The sequence below is a fragment of the Anolis carolinensis genome, chromosome 2, assembly GCF_035594765.1.
Source record: "Anolis carolinensis isolate JA03-04 chromosome 2, rAnoCar3.1.pri, whole genome shotgun sequence".
In the NCBI taxonomy this organism is placed as follows: domain Eukaryota; kingdom Metazoa; phylum Chordata; class Lepidosauria; order Squamata; family Dactyloidae; genus Anolis; species Anolis carolinensis.
The window spans coordinates 61,463,784-61,489,882 of NC_085842.1; the positions used below are offsets into that span (position 1 = coordinate 61,463,784).

At 38.6% G+C, this 26,099-nt stretch overlaps 1 protein-coding gene across 4 annotated transcripts in view; it reads left to right on the forward strand.

Moving 5' to 3' along the window:
* slc41a3 (solute carrier family 41 member 3) overlaps positions 1 to 24,576 on the forward strand; it is a 58,367-nt gene extending 33,791 nt beyond the window's left edge. For all 4 annotated transcript variants that reach the window (XM_062969801.1, XM_062969800.1, XM_003217735.4 and 1 more), the window contains 9 exons: positions 1,788 to 1,895; positions 5,477 to 5,548; positions 8,236 to 8,380; positions 10,942 to 11,088; positions 15,351 to 15,495; positions 18,078 to 18,157; positions 21,136 to 21,270; positions 22,629 to 22,777; positions 22,880 to 24,576. In XM_062969801.1, the coding sequence (XP_062825871.1) occupies positions 1,788 to 1,895; positions 5,477 to 5,548; positions 8,236 to 8,380; positions 10,942 to 11,088; positions 15,351 to 15,495; positions 18,078 to 18,157; positions 21,136 to 21,270; positions 22,629 to 22,777; positions 22,880 to 23,065 (1,167 nt within the window). In that variant the 3' untranslated portion in view covers positions 23,066 to 24,576. The remainder of the gene's footprint in view (positions 1 to 1,787; positions 1,896 to 5,476; positions 5,549 to 8,235; positions 8,381 to 10,941; positions 11,089 to 15,350; positions 15,496 to 18,077; positions 18,158 to 21,135; positions 21,271 to 22,628; positions 22,778 to 22,879) is intronic.
* Positions 24,577 to 26,099: the final 1,523 nt, after the last annotated feature.

Consider the following 26,099-nt stretch of genomic DNA (forward strand, 5'->3'; position numbering starts at 1 on the left):
GTTAACCAGTTAAAATTCATGAGTAAACCAGTTTTTAAAAAAAACTGAAAAGTTTCAGGAGGGGGAGTGAACCCTTAACCCCCCCCCCCCCCTTGGCTACAGCCCTGGCCCCAGATCACCTAGTTAATTTCATGGCTCTGTTGGGATTTGAATCTGGATCTTCCAAGTCACAGTCTAACCATATTTTATCATACATCAAATATACACATTCAAAAATCAGAATTGTACCACATTTCACATTTCATTTCTTCTAGTTCTGTTTTTTTCTGGAAAATGATATCACTGGTATGGGTTCTTAGAATTCTGCTCTAAAGAAAGCATATAATAGTAGAATTGAACCAAAGCTTTTTTAAGTTAGTTTTGACATAGCTCTTTATCCACTCCTCTTTTTCTTCTGTGTTTGATTTCTCCATATTTCACTCACTCTGTATCCTACTTGTAAATTTGATTTCAGGCTGAATAAAACTGCTTTAGTAGCACTAACTGAATATTTTATTTCACTAAGTAATGAATGTATATATGCTGTACTGGCTTATGACAATTTGTCTTGGTTACCTTCATCCTTACAGATCAACTAAGGCTCGTGTTCTTTGTAGTTCAACCATAACATAATAGCTCTACATACAGAACTTCTCTACGAATTGTATGGGAGATAAAACATGTCACTGGAAACATTTTCATCCCACATCTCTTGTGATTACAACTATTAGTAAATCAGAAATGCTGGAAAGCCATTAATATTTTCCCCATGGTCTAAGCAGCCTGGAAGTGACAAACCTGCAATCAGTGGATGGCCAAACTCTGCAGTCCAACAGCACTCAGAGGGACACAAATTTTCCACTCCTGTTGTAACGCATAAGGATCAATAGTGCTGGGCGAATCAATATCCTGCACTATTCCTCCAACAGTTCCATTTCAAACTGAGAAAAACTGATTCAATAAAACTAGTTGAACATATTTCAATAAAGTATATGATAGCTATTTACATGGGCAACATATCACATTTGACTACTTGTAACTGATTGAGAAGCAAGAGATTTTGCGAAACAGAACAAAGTTTACTAGTGCATTCCTCGTGTTTAGCCTATTTGTCAATGCTTATCTCTTTAGAAGAATAACTAGAATTTCATGTCTTGTATTTAGCCATCTAACATGATTGATGACTGAACAGCAGCCTACAGAACAGCGAAAAAACATACAAATTTTCCACCCCATATCTCTGATCAATATGACCATTCTCATTTTATTACAATAATCTTTTTAATAGAGACTTGTGTTTTTAAGAAAACATCTTAAAGAGAACTACAACAAATGTTCATTATAGATGTATTTTTGTTGCTCTGACAAAGAATCTGCTGAGGTCAAGGAACAGAATTGTTGTATGTTACATTCTTTGGAAAAAGACAGGTTGCGGTTATTCCTTGGAGTTACATTGTGGGGAAATGCAAAGGTCATTAAAATTTTACATTCCCCCCACAGTGTAACTCCAAGGAAGATCTGCAATCTCTTTTTTACTAAAGAATTATAGGTTTTTCCAAAGATCAGAAAATGGTATGTACAGAAGGAAAGGTGGAGCCCATGGTGATCTCATTGGTACTACTCAATATCTTCCCATGACTTAAATGCACTCATCCATGATATCCCTAAATGCGTGTGCACAATTTCAAGTTGGTGACAAAGCTTAGTGCTGTGTGTTGAGGCTTACTTTTGCATACATGTTTATTACTGCAAAAGGTTGTGGTTGATATGACAGTGGAGCTACATCCTCTCTGTTCTATTTCTTTCAGCACTGGACAGTGTTTAAGACAATCACAGAAATATTTATCCTGATTCCAGCTCTGGTTGGCTTAAAGGGCAACCTGGAAATGACTTTGGCCTCTAGACTTTCTACAGCTGTAAGTATCATTATTGAGATTGTTTCTTCAACATGCAGACCTGTGTTCGTGATAGATACTTGGCAAGGAAAAATGTGACATTTAATCAAGAGGGCCCTCAATGGCTTATTTGTAAAAGTGGATTGTATTTGTTTCTTGTGGACTTCAAGGACTATGTTTTTGGCGGCCATTAATAGTAGAGTAGACATTATCATGTTTGTGTAGGATGGGCATGAATTGTTTTCCCATTCTTTTGAGCATAAACAGTACTTCTGCCATTATTCATTTATTATGAAAAGTATTTATGTATCACCTCCCAGTCCACAAGTGCTTCCCAGGCAACAAACAAGTAAAACCCGATTGAAGCAATACCAAGATAAAAAAATATTAATGCACATTAAAATATCTTCATTGAATGCCATGTTGAACAACATTGTTTTGGTTGCCCACCAGAGGCTTAAAAGAGATGGAGTTAACCTAACTTCTTTGGATAGGGAGTTTCACAGTCTCCAATTGCTCTCTCTTGCTCTAGTTCATTGTTTATTATAGATGCTTATTTGAAAAGAAGAAAAATGTTAGGAACCTGTAGTATTTTTCAAAGCATGGCAGGGTAACAGGAGGAAATATCAACAGTTCCTCCCATGGTAGCACAGCGATTAAAGTCGCTAGCTGCAGGAAAGGCTGGTGACCTACAGTTCGAAGCCGTAAGTCAGGACGAGCTCCTGCTAGTCAGTCCTAGCTTCTGTCAACCTAGCACTTCAAAAGCATGCAATGCAAGTAGATCAATAGGTACCACTTTAGCAGGAAGATAAAGGGGTGCTTCACATGCCAGCAAAAAAAAAAAAAAAGACTGGGGATGTCTATGGACAGCAAGGCTCCTTTGGCATGAAAAATGGCACAAGAGCACCTCCCTATGGCTGGAAGTTGAGTAATTCTTATCAGATTCTGGAGATGGAAAAAGGGGGAAGGCCTTTACCTTATCTGTGTATTGTATGTCAATTTTCATGTAAAAAGGCATTGAATGTTTGCCTTATATGGGTACTGTAATCCGCTCTGAATCCCTCTGGGGAGATAAAGCGGAATATAAATAAAGTATATTATTATTATTGACACAACGACATTGTATGACACAGCAAACAAGATAGATATGCTGGATTTCGTTTCACAAAACCACAAGTCGAACACTTCCCAAGTGTCTAGGACTGTGTGATGTATTTTCGGATGATGCGTGCAGATCCCAGCAGGGTGGCCTTTTGCAGTTGGCAGATCGTAATTTTGTCAATGTCTATTGTTTCCAAATGCCGGCTGAGATCTTTTGGCACGGCACCCAGTGTGCCCATCACCACCGGGACCACCTGCACTGGTTTCTGCCAGAGTCTTTGAAGTTCAATCTTGAGGTCCTGATAGTGGCTGAGTTTTTCATGTTGTTTTTCATCAATGCGACTGTCACCTGGGATGGCAACATCAATTATCCAAACCTTGTTCTTTTCCACAACTGTGATGTCTGGCGTGTTGTGTTCCAGAACTTTGTCAGTCTGGATTCGGAAGTCCCACAGTATCTTTGCGTGTTCATTTTCCACGACCTTTGCTGGTTTGTGATCCCACCAGTTCTTTGCTGCTTGCAGGTGGTACTTGAGGCATAAGTTCCAGTGGATCATTTGGGCCACACAGTTGTGCCTCTGTTTGTAGTCTGTCTGTGCAATTTTCTTACAGCAGCTGAGGATATGATCAATGGTTTCGTCAGCTTCCTTGCACAGTCTGCATTTTGGGTCATCAGCTGATTTTTCGATCTTGGCCTTAATTGCATTTGTTCTGATGGCTTGCTCCTGGGCTGCAAAGATCAGGCCTTCTGTCTCCTTCTTCAGGGTCCCATTCGTGAGCCAGAGCCAGGTCTTCTCCTTATCAGCTTTTCCTTCAATTTTGTCAAGGAACTTTCCATGCAGTATTTTGTTGTGCCAGCTGTCAGCTCTAGTTTGTAGTGCAGTTTTCTTGTACTGGTTTTTTGTCTGTTGTGTTTTGAGGAGTTTCTGATTTTTGACTTCAATCAAAGCAGGTTTTTCACTTTGCTTTACATATTCTGCCAGGGCATGTTCTTCTTCTTTGACTGCTTGTTTTACTTGTAAGAGTCCTCTGCCCCCTGATCTTCTAGGCAGATATAGCCGGTCAACATCACTGCAAGTGTGCAGAGAATGATGAATAGTCATGAGTTTTCTTGTTTTTCTGTCCAAATTGCCCAGTTCCGCCTGTGTCCAATTTATAATGCCAGCAGTATATCTTATGACAGGTATGGCCCAGGTGTTTATGGCCTTGATTGTGTTGCCTCCATTGAGCTTGCTTTTGAGAATTTTTCTGAGCCTTTGTGTGTATTCTTTGCTGACCACAGTTTTCACATGTTCATGCTTGATGTTGTCCAGCTGTAATATGCCCAGATATTTATAGGCCTCTGGCTGGTGACACTTTATTGTTTGGCCATTGGGCATATTTATGCCCTCACTTTCAATGATTTTTCCCTTCTTCAATGCCACTGTCGAACATTTGTCCAAACCAAACTCCATGTTGATATCAGTGCTAAAAATTCGGACAGTGTTGGTCAGAGACTGGATTTCAGTTTGCGTTTTCCCATATAGCTTCAGATCATCCATGTACATCAAATGTGAAATTTTGTGAGAATTCTTAGATGTTTGGTAGCCGAGATTTGTTTTTTGTAAGATTGTTGACAGAGGGATCATGGCAATAATGAAAAGCAGAGGGGACAATGAATCTCCCTGGAAAATTCCTCTTCTGATGTTGACAAGTCCATAGCTTTCATTTCCAACAAACAGTTCAGTTTTCCAGTGCTCCATCATGTTTTCAATGAAGGTGCCAATGTTTTTACTAATCCCGATGGCGTCCAGGCTGTAATTTGTTCTTTCACGAGTTCCAAAGCTTCTTCAATTTTTCTGGTGTTCAGCCAGTGCTTTCGAATCAGGTATTGCTTGATTTTGTATATTATTATTAATATACAAAATCATTGTATATTATTATTAATATACAAAATAAGTATATTATTATTATTATTATTATTATTAGCTTACAAGGAGGCGATTCAGGGTTAGATTTTTTTAAAGAGATATTGGTGAGATGCTATAAAAAACAATATCAAATATTCTGTTTGTTAGTCTGGACAGGACTTCAGACTGATCAAACTCTGGCCTATAAGTTTGTCTTTTCTTTTTCATTTGTGCTATAACTACTTTTTCTGGACAGTAAAACTTTTTATAGCCTGAGCAGAACAGTTTTGTTTGTTTCCCTTCTTATGTACTGATGATGAATAGATTAATATTTCAGATCCATCTGTCTTGGGCAAGATATTTGCAGCAACTGCAGTCTGTGTCCTTGACAATCTGGCTTCATGTATCAGTTTCTCTCATGCTTCTGCTCCTGATAGAAAGAGAAGAAAATGCATGCCCTGAAGAGGGCCAGTGTAAAAGGAGGCTGGAAGTTCCAGGGTGGGAACAGTGAGCAGCATCTTCAATATTGCAGGTTCAGTCTTCTGGTTGGCACTTTCCCCTATCATACCTGTCTGTTTGTGAGATATAAGTGTTTCCTCTTTTGTCTTTGAGGCTAACACTGGAAGAATGGATGATACACAGGAACAGTGGAAAATGGCTACCTGTAATTTGGCCTTGATTCAGGTAAGCACATCTGAACTTTTCCTTGAGACATCTGGATGATATTGCTAACATTCTACCTTCTGGGTGGGCTGATGTTTTTTTTTTTTTTGAGGGGGGGGATGCAGAAACTACAGTTAGGAGTCCAAATAGCCAAGCCCTTATCTAGGCTTCTGTGCTAGCTTCATTTCTGCAGCTGACAATGTGCTCCTAAATGTACACTAAGTACTGTACATTTAATCTAAATCCCATGGAATTTAATGTATCTTATTCCACTTAGGTGCTCTACACCACTGCTTCTTAAACTGTGGGTCCCGAACCCAATTGAAATCCCCACACCTCAATGCTGGGGTCCCAATTTTTATTAATGTCACCTAATTGCTGTTTTAGACATTTACATGAATTTGCAGTGTTAAAAGGGGACTCTGCAGAAAATGCTTCAGCTGTACCTCATAAAAAACAAAAATCAGCCTGTTTAGCAAGCTTTGCAAATGCTGTCTTGTTATCAGTAAATGTGTGATTTTCGTTCTTATTTTATTAGCTATATACCCAGGGTCATTAAAAAAAATCTTGGGCCAAAAAGGGACTCAAGTGGGAAAGTTTAGGAAACTCAGGTGTAGGTGATATTTTAGAGAAAGAGCTCTCAAAACCACCCCGGGTATTCCTTGTCTAAGAAAACGCTGTGAAATCCATGGGATCACCAAAAGTCAACAGACAACTTGAAGATACATACATATTACGAATACATCCATGTGTACCAAAAAAGGAATATACCTGTATTCTTTGATAGTTGTGTCCCTCTAGAAATTCATTGGTACAGTAGAGTCTTGCGTATCCAACATAAACAGGCCAGCAAAACGTTGGAAAAGCAAAAACGTTGGATAACAAGGAGGGGTTAAGGAAAAACCTATTAAATTTCAAATTATGTTGGGATTTTACAATTTAAGCATCAAAACATTATGTTTTACAACAAATCAACAAAAAATGCAGTTCGATACACGGTAACGTTATTTAGGAATTACTGTATTTAAGAATTTAGCACCAAAACATTACAATATATTGAAAAAAGGACTAAAATTGGCTACTAAAAATTGACTACAAATAAAGATAGAATTGCATAAAATGAACTTACAGTAGCAACATCATTGGAAATTAAATCCATAAAAAGCTCAGTCCTTGCTGCCTAGAGAAACAGCTGTGGATCAGGGCAGGAGGCAAACTGCGTTGGATAATCCAGAACGTTGGATGAGTGAATGTTGGATAAGTGAGACTCTACTGTACTCCATTCTGTATACTGTTGTTGGTCAGCATGAGTCTGAAAACTGACCCAGATCCCTTGGTTTCCATTCTCCAAAAGCAAACACCCCATTAATTGAACATTACTATTTGTTGGTGTTGGTTGAATTTATTCCCTGGCCTTCCTATTAGAGTTCAATGTAGTTAATAATTTACACAAAATCACAGTTATAACCATAGATTTTAACATTAATAGAAATCCTTTATTATAACAATATCAAATTATCAATATATAAAAATCACAAATTGAAGTATCTTCTAAAATGCAATAAAAATAATAGAAAACCACAAAATAAGACATATATTAAATACTTGATTATACCCTAAGAACTCATTCTTAAGAAAACATGATTATTATTTTTAAAGGGACAATTTATTCTATGTAATTTTTTCAAAGGAAGCCTTCTTTCGTATCTAAATATCATTTTAAAATCATTTGAGCTTAATTGTTCAATTGAAAGAGGATACCTTTGAAAATACAAGATTACTGTATATTATGGGAACTATGTCATCATATGGATATGTTAATCACAATTGAAAAGTGACTGTACAACTCAAATATGTTTGGTTTTTTACCATCAGTTTCCACTAAGAAGTGCTCTCACAAGACAGGTTAAAAGATGACAGAAATACAAAGAAGCAATTAAAATAGAATTACACACATACAAAAACACCAACAGAAACATCTGTATTAAGAAATGTGAATTATTTTAAATAGCTAGCATCCCTACTACATTTTACATATTTTCACTGAAGATTAGCACTTTTTCAAAGATCATTTTCCAATCTCAGAAAGTCCTAAGAACTGGAGGAAAGTGAGGAAAGAGTGAATGGCAGAGCTTTCCAAACTGTGTGTCATGACATGTTAATGTGTTGTCTGCAGTGTATAGTGTCATGAGAACATAACGAGAAATAACAGATCATGGAAATCATTTTAAAAAAATATATAAATAAAATCAAATATTTTTCAATTATAAAGGTCTTTATGAGATGCATTTTGTTCCCAAACATTTCATTATTACGATTTTATATATGTATTATTATCTCTTATAAAGAGTTAATTTAACCACAGGTTTGCTGATAAAACTGAATTACTGTGTCTTAAAATGGTGCCAGTCTAAAAAGTGTGTCACCAACATAAAATGTTTGGAAAACTCTGGTGTATGGTGTAGAGGTCCTCAATTCTGACTCCAACTAGAATTGCCAGGATCAATAGTAAGGTTTTCAGTGTAGAGAAGCGGCCATAGTACAACCTATTTAACATAGTGCCACTTCTGATAGAAAATGTCCGTCTTTATTCACCAGAGGGCAGTCGTGCACTTTTTGAAATAGATGTTATGCATGCAGACAGATAGTAGTCATCAGACAATGCTTCCCTAAATCTTTCTGTCCTTTGCTGTTTTGGCTCTCAACAGGTTCAGGCCACAGTGGTGGGACTCCTGGCAGCTATAGCGGCAGTTTTTCTGGGTGCTTTGTCCAAGGGGTATGTGGAGCTGAACCAAGCCGCCGTGTTATGTGCAAGCAGTTTGACAACTGCCTTCATAGCTGCCCTCTCACTGGGTGAGTTTGTTCGAACTCCCTTTATTCCTCAGTCTCAGCGTCTGACTGCCAGCACCGATGAAAGTGTGTTTCTATTCCTTTCCACAGAGGGTTTATTCTCTTCTTTGGTAACAGTTCCACAGAAATGTCAAAATTCATCTGGAGCTGTTTTGTGTGCCATCTCTGGAGGGAAGAGCCTGGCACCTGAAATGTATCACTATCAGATAGTGCAACACCCATACATAATAATAAATAATAATAAACTTTATTTTTATATCCCGCCCCATCTCCCCGAAGGGACTCGGGGCGGCTCACAACAGGGACAAGCCCGAAACAACAACACAACTATTTGACAAAAATTTAAAACATTCCAACGATACACAAAATAAAATAATGGACAATACATTAAAATCCAAGCAGATAAAATCAGAGTAATTAAAAGCATCTCAGCATGTCACACTATCCCTAAGTAGGAAAGCATATAAACATAGGATACTGCCCTACACTAAGTCAGAACATTGGTCTGTTTAGCTTAATCTTCTCTACATTAATTGTAAGTGGTTCTCCAGAGTGCCAGACAAAGGTCTTTTATGACACCACTTGGAAATGTCAGGATTGGCTGCGAAATGGAATATCTATCAGTCTTTTGAAACCTTGAGATCTAGATTCAGGTTCCTCACATCAACACAATCCTTCCTTGCTATTAGCATTTCTAAACAGAATAATATAATTCTATACAAAGGTGGGGCTGGGCATTGGAGAAGACAACATGGCACAATGTAAGGTGCCAAGGCTGGAATACCTGGGAGATAGTGTAATCCCTTTCACTAATCAGGGGTGGGAAACTTGTGCCTTTCCTGACATTCTCTGGAAATTTTTCATTCAATTTTGACATATTTTGCAAGAACCTAAGAGAATTAAAATTGTTTTAAGCAAAATTCATTGGCAAACAACTCTTCTGGATCAACCACTATGATAATTATGTCTTTTAAGGATAATTCTTATGAAGACAATTCCCATCAAAGACATTGGTTCCTGCTTTTACCCAAATTCTCTCTGTGGCATGTGGGCCTTCGTGTGAGAGATTAAATTGGTTAATAAGCAGGCATGGTTACCTACCCCTGTGTCTTTATTTGAGGGAGTGGAGATTTTATGTTGTTATCTTTCTGGAGTTCCCTATAGTCAACTTTCTCTTCACTTCCCCTAAAGATTCTCTTAAGCATTGGAATTCAAAGTGTTTGAGAGGGGAGAATAAGTAGGCAACCTTGTAATCTTGCCACTTATGTAAATAAATATGTATCCACATTCTTCTTAGCATCACTTCATTACATAGATATATCAACATAGGCACACAATTTTTATTTCATATCTTTCTGTGATGGAGTTTACATTTTTCTTACTAGGCTTTTCACAAATTCATCTTTTGAGGAAATGTCTACATATCAGCAAGGTGTCTATGGAAGAACTTGGGCATCTCTTCAGAAGCAATTAAAGGAATTCACATTTTATCTCAAACTGGCATTTATCTACCAAATAAGAAGTGAATTTGACATAGTCTAATTTACTATCCAGAGTTAGCACACATGCACTCTCACTCTGTTGATAGCATTGCCATGTATAGTTTGCAACCTAAGAATAGCATAGTAGGCAGCTGGTGAAAGCAGCTTTATGCGAAGCCTTTGGAAGCCATTATGAATAGGTTTTGGCAAGCCTTAGGCCAGCTTTGACAGAGATTGCAACTAGTTTTTTGACATTTCCCAGCCAATATTTTTACTGGGGCTTTCTTATCAGGCATATTCAGTCATTGGACAGGAACAACACAAAACTCAACTGCATTTCCATTGTGGCTTTCTGCCCTCAGATGTGACTAAGTGCTCTTGGACTAATAATGTGTACCTGCTTGGAGTTTTAAGGGACATGTAACTGGGCTTATGTCAAGGCCACTACTTAGATGACCTACTTGTGTCCCCACTTTTTACTATAGTTCTCACTGAACAGCTGCTGTTTTCTCTTGTCATGACTTAGCTTGGCAAAATGCCCAGATTCAGATTCTGAACCTGCACTTCTAGCTCTTCTCTGTCTAAAGTACAGACATATAATCTCTGTATAAGAAGCAAGAAGAATGGAAGTGGATAAAAAGGGAATATGGTAGGACCTTTAAGACAAACTGGTGTTTATTTTAGATTGAGCTTTCATGGATTTAAACACACATTTTCAGATGCAGTACAGAGTGATGTTAAAGCTTTCCAAGGTTGAAGAACCACACTGATGATTTTACAACACTGGAAAGACAAATACAACCTTGTCTATCACACAGTAGCTCTATGAAAAAAGAGGACATGGTTCCTGTGCATTTAATAATAATGTCAAAGAGAAAATTTCAACCATTCTCTCTTATGCGCAACTATTAAAGGCACAAGAGCTCTCTTACATGTAGCCGCCCTATCTTACTGCCTCAAGTACCATATCTTCAGTTGTTTCATGAACAGGATTTAAAATTATTCCAACATTTTAGGGAAATGTTAGGAACCTTTTTCCAATCCCTTAGTCTCCTCCTCTGATTTGTCTTTTTTTCTCCCTAGGTTTGGTGATGATTGGTGTGATCCTTGGGGCAAGAAAAGTGGGGATAAACCCTGACAATGTTGCCACCCCTATTGCTGCAAGCCTTGGAGACCTGATTACCCTTTCCTTGCTGGCTGGAATCAGCAGCACCCTCTTCAAGTATATTGGTAGGTTCATGAGAAACCTCTAACAAGGGGGGCAAGGGGTAGGGTAGAAGCCTTTCTCGTGGCAGCAATCCATGTAATAAGAAGCATGATCTTAGGTCGAATAAGAAATATAGTACTGAATAGCCTTGTTGGGTCTGGCCAACAGTAAAAGCACCGTTCAGTTCATTTAATTTAATGCAATGGACTCTGAGCAACTAACTTAAGAACTGCTGGAGAGAACCTAGTAGCAGAATTCCTGCACTCTAAGGAGCTTGTGAATGATCTTAACCTTTCCTATTCTCTATGTGTCTGATAAAAGAGAAGCAGATTATCTGTGTCCTTTTTGTGTAGACCAGGAATGGGCCGGATACATCTGATAACATTATTCCTTTGCATCCCTTTGCTATATTTTTCTTCATGAATCCATTCAAGTTAGGATGTAAAATTCTTGGTACACATCTTAGTGCAGTTTTCTTAGGACTTGAAATTTGCCATAAAAATTAACCCCATGGTATTTGGCTTGCTTTTTGTTTTTAATCAGTTAAGGATTTTCTTGGAAGTATATAGCAATAATTATCCAAGGTGTATCTCAAAATTAAGAGGGCATCACGTGGTATGCTCAGTGTTTTTATATCATGTTCCTTCTCTTATAAGCTAACAAGCATCTCATATTCTCATAAAAAAGGAAAATATAAGAAGACTTTCCCAGTTCTTCCCACGTGTGCTTCAGAATGCTAGAGAACCAGTGTTGTGTTATTGTAGATAGCATTTTGGATCGGAACCAGGGAAAGGAGGAAGGCAGATAGATAGGACTTGAATTCAACTGGATGACTTTCAATCAATCACAGGAACATTGGACAAGCCCAGTATTGTCAATGATGATTTCAGGGAAGATTCTTTCCTGATCCTGGAGAGTGAATCTGGTAACTCCCGCATGCAAATAATTCACACTATAATTGGGCTATGATCCTTTCCCAGTCCATTCTTCTAAGTCTACCTGTCTCAAAAAAGATAATCGTGATGGGAAATAATATTCTTATGTAATACCGTTCTTCTATTACGTAAAAATGTAAGAGATCAACATTATGAGGGTTAACAGAGACAAAGGAACTCTGTTCTCCATCACTGTATAGGAAGATTTCTGAAGATGTAGCTGAGTACATCATATCCCAAAGGCTGCCCATATCCTGTTAGATTCCCATACTTCATACCCAAATGGTCTTATCTCTCTGAGAGGATAGTATCATCAATGTTGTTACAGGTCAAACATTTTGTCCTTTCCATACCTCCAGTTACAGAACCAGGGAGATGATAAAGAGTCCTTTCACCCTTCCTTTTGATGCTGCTGCACAAGACAACAGGCTTTCTTCCCTGTAGCACTGGATATGCGATTACATCTTGCCCAGCTTTTCCCAAAGGGAACTGCACTTCTTTTCTGGGTGATATAGTTTCTGATTAGTACAACATTTGTGATTAAAAGCCTTGATAACTCCATATTTCTAGCCTCAGGCATTGACTGCACTTAAAAAAAATAAAGAACAGATTCCAAGAATGCTTCATCTGCCCCATTACCTGCGAAAAGTGTTGCAACTGGCCCATCTTTGGACCAGTTACAAAGAACAGATGGAGAGCCCTCTTAAGAAAGAGCATTAGCATATCAAAAACCCTGGCAGATTCCCCATTGCTTGGAGGTGCTTCTGAAGCTTCCCTCCTTCTGCTTCTGAGTCTTGCTTGTTTTCGTATAGCACAGCATCCCCTCTCTTTCTTCTTTGTAAAGTTCCTTCTGCTTCTAAAGGTTATTTGAAGGTTACATTTCTTCAGAAAAGAAGAACAGAATGAATTGATTCAAACATGAGGTATATCTCCAAGCTCCTGAAGCCCATCTATAAAAGAAGTGATAAAGATAGTCAGGAAAATATGGCTATAACTATTCCAGTTCGTATTGCTGGTCATCATTATAATCTTTTTTTGTTTGTTTATTTGATTTGAACAATATGGCAGCTGCAAGATTAGTTTTGGATTCTTCATAAAAGTATATGTGAAGGCAAAATTCAGATTCCATGGAACTAAGAATACCCCAAAGGAAAAAGATACAGGTCACTCCATACCAGAGATACAAAATAGAGTAAAGCCCACCACATTCTCAAATTAAGGTCATAAGATCACACAAAAGTGAAAATATGTTATTTTTAATGCATTTTTAAAACTGGTAAAACACTTTTTCATCTTCCAGCATGACTCTGTTCTGCCAGATGTTGAATACAGAGATGTTGTGGAAGACCTATAAATTTTTATTTTGAATCAAATCTGTGAACAATAAACATAACAAGAATAAGCATTTCAAAGCCCCTGTAATAACAAAATATAGCTACTTGTAGACTTAGTATAAATGTCAAAGCTTTTCCTTAGGTCCAGACTGTGATAGGTCCAGGATAGCCAATGGTAAGGAATGTCAAAAGTCATAAATGGTGCTCATTTGGTTCTCTCTGGATTTATCCCACATGTATGAAGGTTGGTTTTTGACTGACATTCCTGCTCTGTCTCAGGGGTGCACCAAAAATTCAGGAGACAGTGCCATCAAAAATGAAACATCCCAAAAATTTTCATAACAAAATGTATTTGACCCATTTCCATCTGTGTTAATTCAAATGACCACCACTGGAATTTGCACAGACTCAACATAGACTGAATCTGCATAATATAATCATGATATAATGCAGTTCCATGCAGTTAAACCACATTATATGAGTCTGCATTGATCAATGTAGATGGTGTCCCACTGTCTTTGTCTGAAGAACACTGAATCAATACACACAATCCTCAAGTCCTGTGGCATGGAAACACTGTTATAATGCCTTCCTAATACCTACCCAATAACAAAGGGGAAGGTGCATCCTTTTTTCACTGTGCTGTGAACTTTTTTTCCAGACTTGGTTCAGAGATGAAACTCAGGATCTCAGAGACGTATTCCCAACAGTTCCACTGCATGAGACATATGTGACAGTTACAAAATTAAAAGTAACTCTATATCAGTTGCGGTCAACTATTTTTACTGTACTCTTCCTTCATTTGACATATATAACATGGATTGGTTAGTTTGCTGCTCTCCTGCACCCTGCTTTAAATACTTCCAGTCATGTGGTCTTTGGCTTCTTTTTAGAAGTATCAGGTTTCTCCTCTGCAAATTAAGAAGCTAATTTTAGATGCCGAGTCCTTGACTGTGACAGAATTACTACTTTGATGCAATAATGAGCTTGTTACATTATCCCATGAGAGCCTTCTGCATTTGGATAAGGTTCCTTAATTTTTCACCTTCAGGTAATTCTGCTTGAGCCAAGTCCTTGCTAGCATGATAGAAGGGCTCCTATTTAAAGATTAGTCACAAATCCGATTAGTATACTCTGGAGTGATGTTTACACAGACGTTAAACAAGAAAACACACTGGACCGAATCCAACTAAAGTTAAGTCTTGCTGGGTCCCATTGAAAGCAATAGGACCTCCTCCCATATAAACTCATGAATTTGGGATAGTAGATCACTAGTTGCTTCTTTTATGTTGTTATTCCCCTCTATTGTTCATTGTTGGGCATGCTGTAAGAGTATTGCTTTTTTTTACGCCTAAATTTTGTTTTTGTAATTGTAATGATGTTAAGACCATTTTGGAGATCTTTATGTATGGAAAGCTTGGGTGTATATAGTTTTATTGCATCACTCCCCATTCCCATTCTCTGTGTTAGGTGCATCACATTTGTTTGTTTATATCTGTATTTTTTTAATTTATTTCGTTATGTATTTATTTATTATTTATATTCTGCTTTCCCCCATAGATTAGGACTCAAAGTGGCTCACAATTTAAGAGAACAATAAAATTAAAAGTGTACAAGTTCTTTGAAAGTATTAAAATAGTTACACCAATTACAATATTAAAACAGTATTTTCCAGAGTAAAATCTATTAATAAAATGAAATTAAAAAAGAAAAAGCTCTTTAAAACATTTCATCCAACAGACATTCTTTTAATTTATATTTAACACATTCTATTCTGCTACCTTTACTCCTTATACATTTACTGTATCAGACAGCTAATGCTACCTTGTTGTAATAAACAGTGATGGAAGAAAATAATGCACATTGTATCATTTTAAGGGTGCCTAGACTTTGCTACTTTCCGTTGTATCTGTTCTTTTCCTTGAAAAACTGAATGATTTTCCAAAGAAAGTACCATTATGGAATCTCATAGAAATGAAGGAGAATGTTACTTTAGGATCTCTTTTTCCTTGGCAGATGTGAGATACCTTTCCCCCATGATCTGTGCCATCTTCATTGTCATGATTCCTCTGTGGATTGCGATTGCCAGGCAGAGTCCGCCCATTGCTGAAGTCTTAAAGTCTGGATGGCAGCCAGTCATTGTTGCAATGGCCATCAGCAGGTAAACATTCTTTGGCAGGGAAGAAGTTTATTGGGCAGACTGGAACTTGGCATACTGAGTTCACTTCCTGTCTCTGATATCTGCCCATGAAAAAAAATCATTTTGATCTCCTTTTCACTATTGTTACTAGAGATAGCTTCTTACTGTGTTAGAGGTTATATGGTGACAAAATCAATTCCATATAGCGATAACAAACATTTTGGGTGAGAATCGTTTGGTAGCCAAAACAACATAATCCATACTCAGAAAGGAGGTATCGGCAAGTTTGGAGAAACAAAAATGTCTGGAGAAGTAAAGAAAAAACTGGGGGAGAATTAACTGAGATTTGTTGTTAATTCTGACTAATGACTCTCCTGCGGTTTCCTTGGGGAGGTTTTCCATTACTTTTTTCTTGTGCTGAGAGAGTGTGATTTATCTTGAGTCACCCAATGGTTTTTCTATGGCGGAGTGGAAATTAGGATCCTGGTTTCCTCAAATCTTAATCCAATACTCAGACTAGTTCACCACACCGCCTTTCAGTAATTGGGATGCAAGGTGGTGACCAAGTATGACTGGTGGAGGAGGAGAAACCAATGGAACACAGTGTCCTAAATAAAGACAATGACTCATGGATTAGTCCACACTTTGATATAATATGCTGGTCCCAATGGCCTGCTCTAAACATATACATCAGGTCTGCATGACATGTTGCCTCGACTCAGCTCTCACAAGGATTTGGTGCGGCCCACAAAGGCTCTGAGCCTAAGCCTTAGAGAAGGCAGTCACACGCAGCACTATAGCAAAGTAGCAATGGGAACTCGCAATTCCCTCCTCCAACTGTTTTATCTCTACACTTTTCCTTTCTCTGTGCATCAAAGTCACAAATTAATCTGTGACAAAGAAGGCACCACTGATAGATCCAGTCAAGATGCTGGAAGTGCTAGTTTCAGCAGATAACATGACCTGGTGAGATTGTTGGACTCAGGTTGAAGTATTGGGGAGTGAGGAATGAAATTTTAAGGGATATGGAACCTTTATTCAGGGAGGTTGGAATCTTGGACCCCAGGTTATGTTAAAATTTAACATTAGATTGGCTGTTTTAGAAGGAGAAGGAGACGGCAAAAAAGAAGAGCCCCAGTTTTTGCCTCTGCCACTCTTCCGTTCTCTTTGCCTTTGTCATTATCTTCTCATCTGATGGCAAAACCACCAACTCGGCATCGTTTGCTTGTGAGGGAGAAACTTGGCTACACGGTCTTCCTTTCTCCTTGCTTCTATCGTCTCCTCCGCCTCCAGTGGAAAAAACCAACTCCCCGCCGTCTATTTCCCTCACTCGTGAAGGAAAAATGTACTTTCCCCATGAAGCTGTTGTGGGGTCTTCATAGCAAAGCCAAGTTTCTCCCTCTCAAATTAGGGAAATGAATGATGCAGAGTTGGAAGTTTTTTTCTCTCTGTAGAAGGAGATGATAGATGAGCAACCCAGAGGCCAAAAGAAAGGAAGAGCAATGGAGGCCAGAGCTGAGGTCCTTCTTACCCTCAAAAAAGGACTGAGGGAAAAGCACTAAAAACCTATTTGTGGTCCAAAGAGGTGTAGCTTATTTAATTTTGGCCCCTTACTACTGCCAAGTTGTGCAGGCCTGATATATATGGACCTAGGAAACTGAGTTACCCTTGGGCACATCATTGGTTGCAATATGAAATAATGCTGACCTCTACATATGAATGAGTGATCACAAAATGAATTCCCTACAGATCACTTTCTCACCACTTCAAACACAGTTATTTTAATGGATTGTGCTATTATTGATATTATTCTGTCAGATTTTGGATCATGTCCTTTGACTGCATTCTCTGCAACTTTATTCATTATTTTTGTCAGCCCATTTCTTCATAGATTTTCATTTCCTGAATCAAACACTATGTACCCTGTTGTTGTTATGGTTTATTTTGTTTTATGATGTTTTATATGGTTTTTAAATTATTGTAATGCAATGTATTTTATGGTGTTATATATTAACTTTGTTTTACTGAGCTTGGTTCCTATGTAAGCCACCCCGAGTCCCTTCAGGGAAATGGGGCGGGATATAAGAATAAAGTATTATTATTATTATTATTATTATTATTATTATTATTACTACTACTACTACTACTACTACTCTGTATACTAATGTATAAGTCTAGTATTTTAATCAAAAACCCACTAAAAAACTGGGTTGACCTATCCACGAGTTAATGAAAGTACCTTAACTCTTATCATAATACATGAGTATTATTTAATCCTAAATGCCCCATTCTGTCCACTTTAGCTTGCCCATCCCAAGTGTTATAGTTATTGAGCTATTGTAATGTCTGTACATTGCATTTTTTTGTTTAACTACTTCTATCTTCCTCTCATTCATCTTTCTCACATTCCATGTTCCTATTAAATGTGTTGTGCGCAACTTTGGACTTTTCTTAGACCTCTGAGCACACCAATGGTTGAATGTCCTTTTGGCATCATTAGTCACAGTGTTGCTCGTGCCTTCTACTGCACAGTATTCACAAGTATTAGCTATTAGGTAGTGAAGACTGATGGATAGTTTATTCATATTTGTTTCTTTTTACAGCCTTGGGGGGCTTATCTTGGACAAAACAATAACAGACCCAAATTTTCAAGGCATGGCTGTTTTCACTCCTGTGATCAATGGTAAGATGGCATCTGGATATTGGAGTATAATCTTTCATTTTCATATTAATACACAGTATAATATATAGATTGTGAATTAATGGAGGCTGCAAACAAGTTGTATTATCTTCCTCATGATTATATGACTAAGGATCTCAGTTTTTTCAGTTTCTAGGCAAAATAAGCCGTGATTTTCATATATATGGAAATTGTACAATTTTCCAAGTGTTGTCCAACTACCAATTGATCAAACATACTAGAAGTTGCACTTCAACAATATCTAGAAGGTAATGGAACCACCACCACCACCTCTCTCACACACACATACACCATGCTGTAATGTGTAATTAAGCATTATAAAAAATCTGTAAAATTTAAGTATTCGGTCACTAGAATAATGTTCAGTTTCATGAATTATGTTTGGTTTCATGATTACATTCATCTCCATTTGGGAGGGGCTGTATCTCAGTGAATTAGGTCAGTGCTCTGTATGAAACTCCAGACTGGGATGGAAAAGTCTCTCCCCTGTCTAAACCCAGAAGATCCACTTGGATTAGTGAAAAATATACCTTACTATAGAGAATAATAACTCAAGGTGTCACTGGAGTATGGGTTTGCAATGTTTGAGTTACTCCATACTGCACCATGAGAATTTGAGGTTAAACAGAATGATTTGACACAAATATAATTTTAAGCAAACATGAAATTCTCTCTATATAAAGCAAAATAAAACTGTGTTACAAAAGGAATATCTATAATAATAGAAATGCTTGTGTCTGCCACCACCATAGCTCCAAAACCATTAAACTAGTTATGTGAAACTTGGTGTAAATACCAAGATTGGAGGAAATAGAATTGTTTTAATGGATTAATTAGTTTTAGCTAATTAAAATCTGTCTGTAGCCTGCAGTGTCATCTTCAGTTACTAGATGGAAAGATTTCTATAAGCACAACGCTGCAACCCATTCATTTCTCCAGACAGCCCCTGCACAGCTCCATGAAGTGCTTCCTCCTCCAAACAATTCAAACCATTAAATAAGAGTTAGAGAGAGAAGGAACAGGTCCTGCTCGGAACTCTTCAAACTGTTGAAAGAGGAAAGGGTCAGAGAGAGACAGAGAGAGAGGAGGTGCTGGCAGGTAAGGTGTGGCGGAGGAGGGTAGGGCTGAGTATGGTTTGAAAACAGGCTGGTATGGAGAGAGAAAGAGATCAGTAAGATTTTGTTTAAAATGAAGGAAGGGAAAAAAGAAAAGAAGGAACAAAGGAAAAATGAAAGTGCACTTGGTTGAGGGATGGAGACACTAAAGGATTTGTAACCCTCATGAATTTTTCTAGTATGAGAGTATTGTCATTATTATTTATTCATTTTTATCCTTCTTTTTCTCATGGGTGGAATTCAAAGCGGCATACAAAGGATTAAAATACACAATTACATATACATCAATACATAAAATAAACAGTCAACTAAAAATATCATACATTAATTTAGAAAATAACCCATTTTGAACACCCCATATATAACAGTTAATAACATTACAACAACTACCATTAAAAAGCTTCCCTAACCTCAGGCCATTGAGGTTATTTGTAAAATAAGTTATGTAGCTCCTACAACATTTCATTTTCATAAGGTCGTGTCACAGTTGCCAGGACCAACAAAGAGTTCAGAGTTGAATATTACCAGCCATTATCTGGCAGTGCTTACTATCATTCATCTGGGAAGGCCTGGCTCCACAGGAGTTTTAATTTTTGATCAAAAAGCCATTAAAGAGGGGGCCAATCATACCTCTCTAGGAAGGGACTTCCAGAGCCGCAGGGCCACCACCAAAAAGGCCCTCTCTCTTGTTCCCACCAACCACACGTGCGATGGTGGTGGGACCAAGAGAAGGGCCTCTCCCGATGATCTCAGGGCTCGAGTGGGCTGATAGGAGGAGATACGGTCCCATCAAGTAGAAGCTTGATCTTATCTGAGCTCAGCATCTAATCGAAAAGGATTTTATTAATATATTATAACCCGGTTTCCTCCTCTACTCCCAACTCCTATGCATATTCACAAGTAAACCCACAGTCTCAGCACAAGTGGTTCTGACAAGGAATGCGAGATTCCATACATATTTCAGGCAATGCTGGGATGGTTCTACAGAACAAACCTGTTTGCTGGGTGAGACAAGTGGCTTCTCCACTTAGCCAAAATGAATCCTTTGGAAATAATAAAATTGTTATATAATTTTGTCCAACTGAGATGGAACTGATTCACTTGCTCATAAGTTAATATCTGATAGCTCTGGAAGAACAATGTGTTTGTGCTCTGCTGTACTTTATAACTGGTTTAAAATGAAAAGAGTCTTCAGGCTCTGTACATTTCTGAGAAGTGGAACTGAAAGCAGCTGTTGGATCTTCTCTGAAAAAGTTGTGCCAGATACTTCATGGAAGATATACCTATCATTGCCAAAGATTATGACAGCCACTTCATGACAGAAGTCTAAGAGCACATAACACTGATATTGAGTACCAAAAGGGGAATGCTCACTGGAGCCCTTTTTATTCCATTGTGTTTTTACTATTTTTGGAGGTATGTATGAGAGAGGGTTAGGGGGCACTCTGATATGTGCCCAAGTGGTGTAAATCAGCCACCTTCCCATTAGTTCACAGGAAAGGAATGTGTGCCCTTGAAGGCCACACCAAAGCTTCAGTTAGTGCAAAGTGCTGGTATAAACATCATTTTTGGTACCCCACATTTAGATCAAATGCCTCTTTTACTGCATCATCTATCCATATTCCTAGGGAGCACCATATCAGTGTGTTTCAAGATAATGGTCCATGGACAGATACTAATCCACAATCTGTTGACTTCCAGTTTACTGGAAATTTCTGAAAGGGAGCGAAAATGAACAATTTAAAGGGGGGAGGTCACATTAGATAGCTTAAGAAGCACTTCCCTCCCCAGATCTGCATTTGTCACTGCAGTTTAACAGATGTGCTCTGTATTTTTGCCTTGCAGGTGTTGGTGGCAATCTGGTAGCTATCCAGGCCAGTCGTATCTCCACATTTCTGCACTTCTGGAGCATGCCTGGAGTCCTGCCCCACAAGATGAGGCAACACTGGCCCAACCCATGTACCACCTTCTTCACTTCAGGTAAGGAGAACTGGTTTTAGCCACCAGTTCAAAGCTATTCCCATCCTAGTCATTTTTATGGACATTGGACACTGCATTTTTACACAATCCTTGAGGTGAAGAGTATTGACAAAGAGAAAGGTCAAGAAGAAGTGGCAAGCAAGCAAGATGTTACCTGTCTGTTTTGCCTTATGTGACAAATAGGTTGTGGACATTTTTCTGCAGAAAAAGTTTATCAGGAAGGAGGTTAACTCTCCCCTCTAATAACACTATAGTTTTTCTAAGAATCGGTGGCCTCAGCCAATTCAAAATTTCTAAAATACAGCACTGGCAGAACCAGTCACAGAATGGAGGGAAATTCTAGAGATTTTTTTGTCTTTTCATTTGAAGCAAGGAAATCACAGTTTGGGCTAGAGTTATACATAGAGTCTCTTTATGTTTCCGATAAATGAACCCAGTTTGTTGACATACCAACCAAAAAACTATGATGTGAAGGGTGATTTTCATTGCAGAAATGGCAGGCAAAAAAAAGAAACCATGATAGTTATCCTTGTGCATTGGCCAGATTTTCCCCATTCAAGTTTCCTCCTCTAGTTGCTGTTTTTTTCCACCCTAAGATTCTGGGTGTGCATTTATTATCGGGATGTGGGTGGGAAGTGGGATCAGTTGGTGAGAAAGTAGCAGGAGAAACTGAATAAATTGGAGTTTGACACCCTGCTCTTCAATCCAAACTGGCAAATGAAAACAGAACTAATGACATCAATTTTCTCATACTCCCTCTCTTTCTTCATTCAAGAGACTTTAAATGGATTTGCAAAGTTAAAACAGTAAAGATCTTCAATTAGCAAAGAAAAGCCACAGGAGAAAGACCAGACAAATACTAAGTGAAGATCTTTACTGTTTAAACTTTGCAAATCCTTTTAACCTCTCCTGATGTTGGCTTTACCTGCAAATGGACCATCTGTTTATTTACTGTGATGCATCATTATTAACACTTTTTCACTCTCAAAATATATCTTTTTTACAGAATACAAATCTTTTAAATGAAATTATAAATATTAATAGCAAACTCAATTCTCTGCATGCTGCCCTTCACATAACCTAACAAACATATTAATGCACCAGAAGGAGTGCACCAGAGAAATCCTGGAGAAAGCCACTTCGTTTATCCACATTTCCACCCATTCCTTTTGCTGTCTCTGTCATTTTCTTATTCTGTATGCAATGATGAATCCTTTTCGTGCTTTTCAATTTCTTAGTTGACAGATACCTTGCTACTCAGCTCATCAAATGCATAATAATTGCCAGAAGACAACACAACATTTGAAGAGGACTTGTGTCTTGTTCCATCCAGTATAACTGCTTTTCCTTCTCTGCAGGAGTAAATTCAAAGTCTGCACGGGTCCTACTCCTTCTGGTGATCCCAGGGCACCTGGTGTTTCTCTACACCATCCATGTCTTTCAGGCAGGCCACACCACACTCACGGTCACTTTTGTGGCATTTTACTTGATGGCTGCTGTCTTGCAGGTAATTATAAATTGACTTGAAGCATAAGAATGGGCTCTGCAGTGTGTACACTGTAACTGTCCATGGCTGTATCAGTTACCACTCCCGTATTTCTGCTTGCAGGTGGGGATTCTGCTGTACTTGGCTGACCTTCTTGTGCGGCTGATGTGGAGAAAGGGCTTGGATCCAGACAACTTTTCAATCCCCTACCTCACTGCTTTGGGAGACCTCCTGGGCACTGGGTTCCTGGCACTTTGCTTCCGCTCTGTTTGGCTGCTCAATGAATTGAAGCCGAAACTGGGAGACTAAAGGAGACTTCTGCTACAAGGTTGACCTGCCTGCTACTCTGCAAGCAAAACACTCACTATGGTGCTTTTGACACGGTCTGACAGGGTACTGAAAATAGGACGTCCAGGTCCTTAAACTGGAGTGGATTGGATACCCTTCCCCCATTGATCTCAATTCTACTTAACTGTGAAGTCTGGAAGATATCTGTCAATGAAGTAACGTCTGCACAGACTGCAGTGTTTGAAAAGAAACACTGTGCTCCAGCCTGTGTTTCAACTGGTTAAGAGGTGTTATTTCAGTGTCCTGGTTGGAAAAGCCCATTGAGATGAATGGGAGCCTATCCACTGTTCTCAGTGGGGTTTAGATTGTATCCTAGATGAGGATGTTGCACTGTCTCTGCCAGGCATCAGCTGGCAGTCAGAGAGGGCATTTTACTGTCTGTTTTTCTTCCTTATGCTCCCACAGAGAAAGAGTCGGAGGTTCTTCACATTGTGCACCAAAAGCTCTGCATCCGACACCGAGGAAACCAGACCTTGCACTACAGTAGCTCAGACTCTGCTTGACAATACCTCATGCACAGTCATAACAACACACAGCAATCCATGTACTGTACTTTGCATTAGATTTCTCTGTGTTATTTTCTTTAATTCATGGGGGGCTTGTTTGTGGTTGTTTTTACTTGCAGAATTTTGATATTGTTAAGATTGTGACACTGAGAGCGAAGTATAAGTTAGAAAAAAAACAGCAGAATATAATTGGAAGCAAAGGAGAGATATTTAATGGCCAAAACTGAATATTGGAGTCTTTTGCTATTGTCTGTTTTTCAAGCGTTTTACATCTGCATGCCATTTTAGCCAGAGCAACTTCTTACAGAAACAGGAAAGCAAGTACCTCATTTGTCCTGGGATTTTTTTTTTAGCATATCTGTCTGGTCCAAAATAGAAGTTGAGAACCACACCCACCTCCATTTTTAGAAAGAAGCTTTCTGTTTGCACTGGATAGCCATTAATTTTTCTGTGTTGGGGCTGATCAAATGACAATGAAGATTGAAGTGTCAGACTTTTAAGGTGAAGGCAACTAAACTTCCTGTCATTCTCATTCTGTTGAAAACCACTTGGAGAACATGGACATCTTTGTGCATATATACTAGTACAGAATACATGCTTCATGGAGTGAATTCTATGCATTATATTCTGAAGGCCCTCCTATGGGTAGAAATGGGTTTTCCTTATGGACTATTCAAGGTGGACTTCACTGTCTATAGAACAAGCCTTTTTTACTTTCAGCCCTTTAGGAATTCTATGCCAGGGAAGAACTGTTCACGGTTGTCTTTAATCATTAAAAATCAGATGAGTTTTCTTCTGGATACAGAGCTGACAGCCCCATGCTAGCCAAAACCAGGAAGACAGAATTTGCTACTCCCTCGAGTGGCAAGTTTGATCAGAGTGCTGCTCTCTCCCCCTCATTTTTGTTATACAATTTCAAATCTGATGACTTTTTATGGACACATATGAAATAAAATGTAAACATTGTTAGTGCTTTCACTGTTTCATTTTGTAAACCTGCCCAAGATTTAGGAGGCAGTAGCCCAGAGTTGACAGCCAAGAATTGTATATTGTTGGGTGGGACTGAAATATCAGCCACACAATTTCCTTCCAGATGAGATGTGAAGTTGGAATAAGCCCTGAAACTGAGCAGGAAAGCAGACAAGAAACAATACCTTTGGCCAAAGGGCCTACCAAGCCTCAGCACTAGTTTCAGTCCAAGCTACAACAGCTCTGGTCAAGATAGACAGTTTATTCCAAGCATCAGTATTTTATAGAACTTCAAAGCTATGCAGATGACAAACTGCACATGAGCGATGTCTAATATATATGTGGTAATACTTATCTGAGGTCTTGTGACCAGACCAAAATGCATCCAGAAATTGTTTGATACTCAACGTCTGGGACTACATGTAACCATAAGTTCTGGTTGTTAACCATGGGCATATAGTACTGTAGTTACAGCATTTATAGCATAACACAGATGACCGTGTTCAGCAATGTCAGCTATTTTCAAAATGAAGTTTATCAGGTTCGCTAAAACAGATGAGCATACAGCTAAACCTTTAATTTCTATTTTATGCCAACAATATGAACATCATGGGAAGGGGAAAGTGTTGCTATGGCTGGCCTAGAGAAGCAGGGTTCTCCTTTATTGTACCAGGATACCTAATCATCTTCTATAGCATGCAAGGACAAACGTCGGCTCTCCAGGTGTTTTGGACTTCAACTCCCACAATTCCTAATGGCCAGTAAGCTGGCTGGCATTTCTGGGAGTTGAAGTCCAAAACACCTGGAGGGCTGTAGTCTGCCCTTGCCTGCCCTATAGTAATTACTTGATCAATTCACATGTCCCCAAAATGTTTGGTTTGCCAGCACACCCTCTCAGTGCCATTTAAGCACTTCTGTGGCTTTAACAGAGCTATATATTGCTAGTGTGGCAGCTGCCACATTGTCTGTTTTTAATTACATCTGTCCTAATTTGTCATTTATTCACAGGGGCTTGAAACAGTCCCTTCTTCTGGAATCTTAACAAGAATCTGTCTCCCTTTTAGTACAGAAACAAAAAAAGGAGAGAATTTTTTTCTTGTCCAAACCTACTACAGAGTTTGTTTCCATCTTGGGCACAGTCCAAGGTGAGCATCTGTCCAAGATTCAGCTGTGATTTTTGGCAATTCCTACTCATTCAAATGAGCCTTGGGCAGAGAAGGCTCCTTGGTGTCAAATATTCGATGGAATGCTTCGCTGCCTGAGAATCAACCCAGATCATCTCTAGACCTGGCTTGGGGATTGGTTTTCAGCTGGCTCATGCTGTGGAAAGGATCCTTGAAACCATTTCTCCTATATGGGTTAGCAGTTCATCTCATGCCCTGTCCCAATAATAAAAAGGTGGACTAAATTTTTGAGGTTGGTTTATTGGTTAGCCAAGCATACTTAAGAGAAATGAGTCCCTTGTTAGGAGAAAAATAGCATTTTGGGCTCGTAAAATTCCAGGTAATTACATGTCTTTC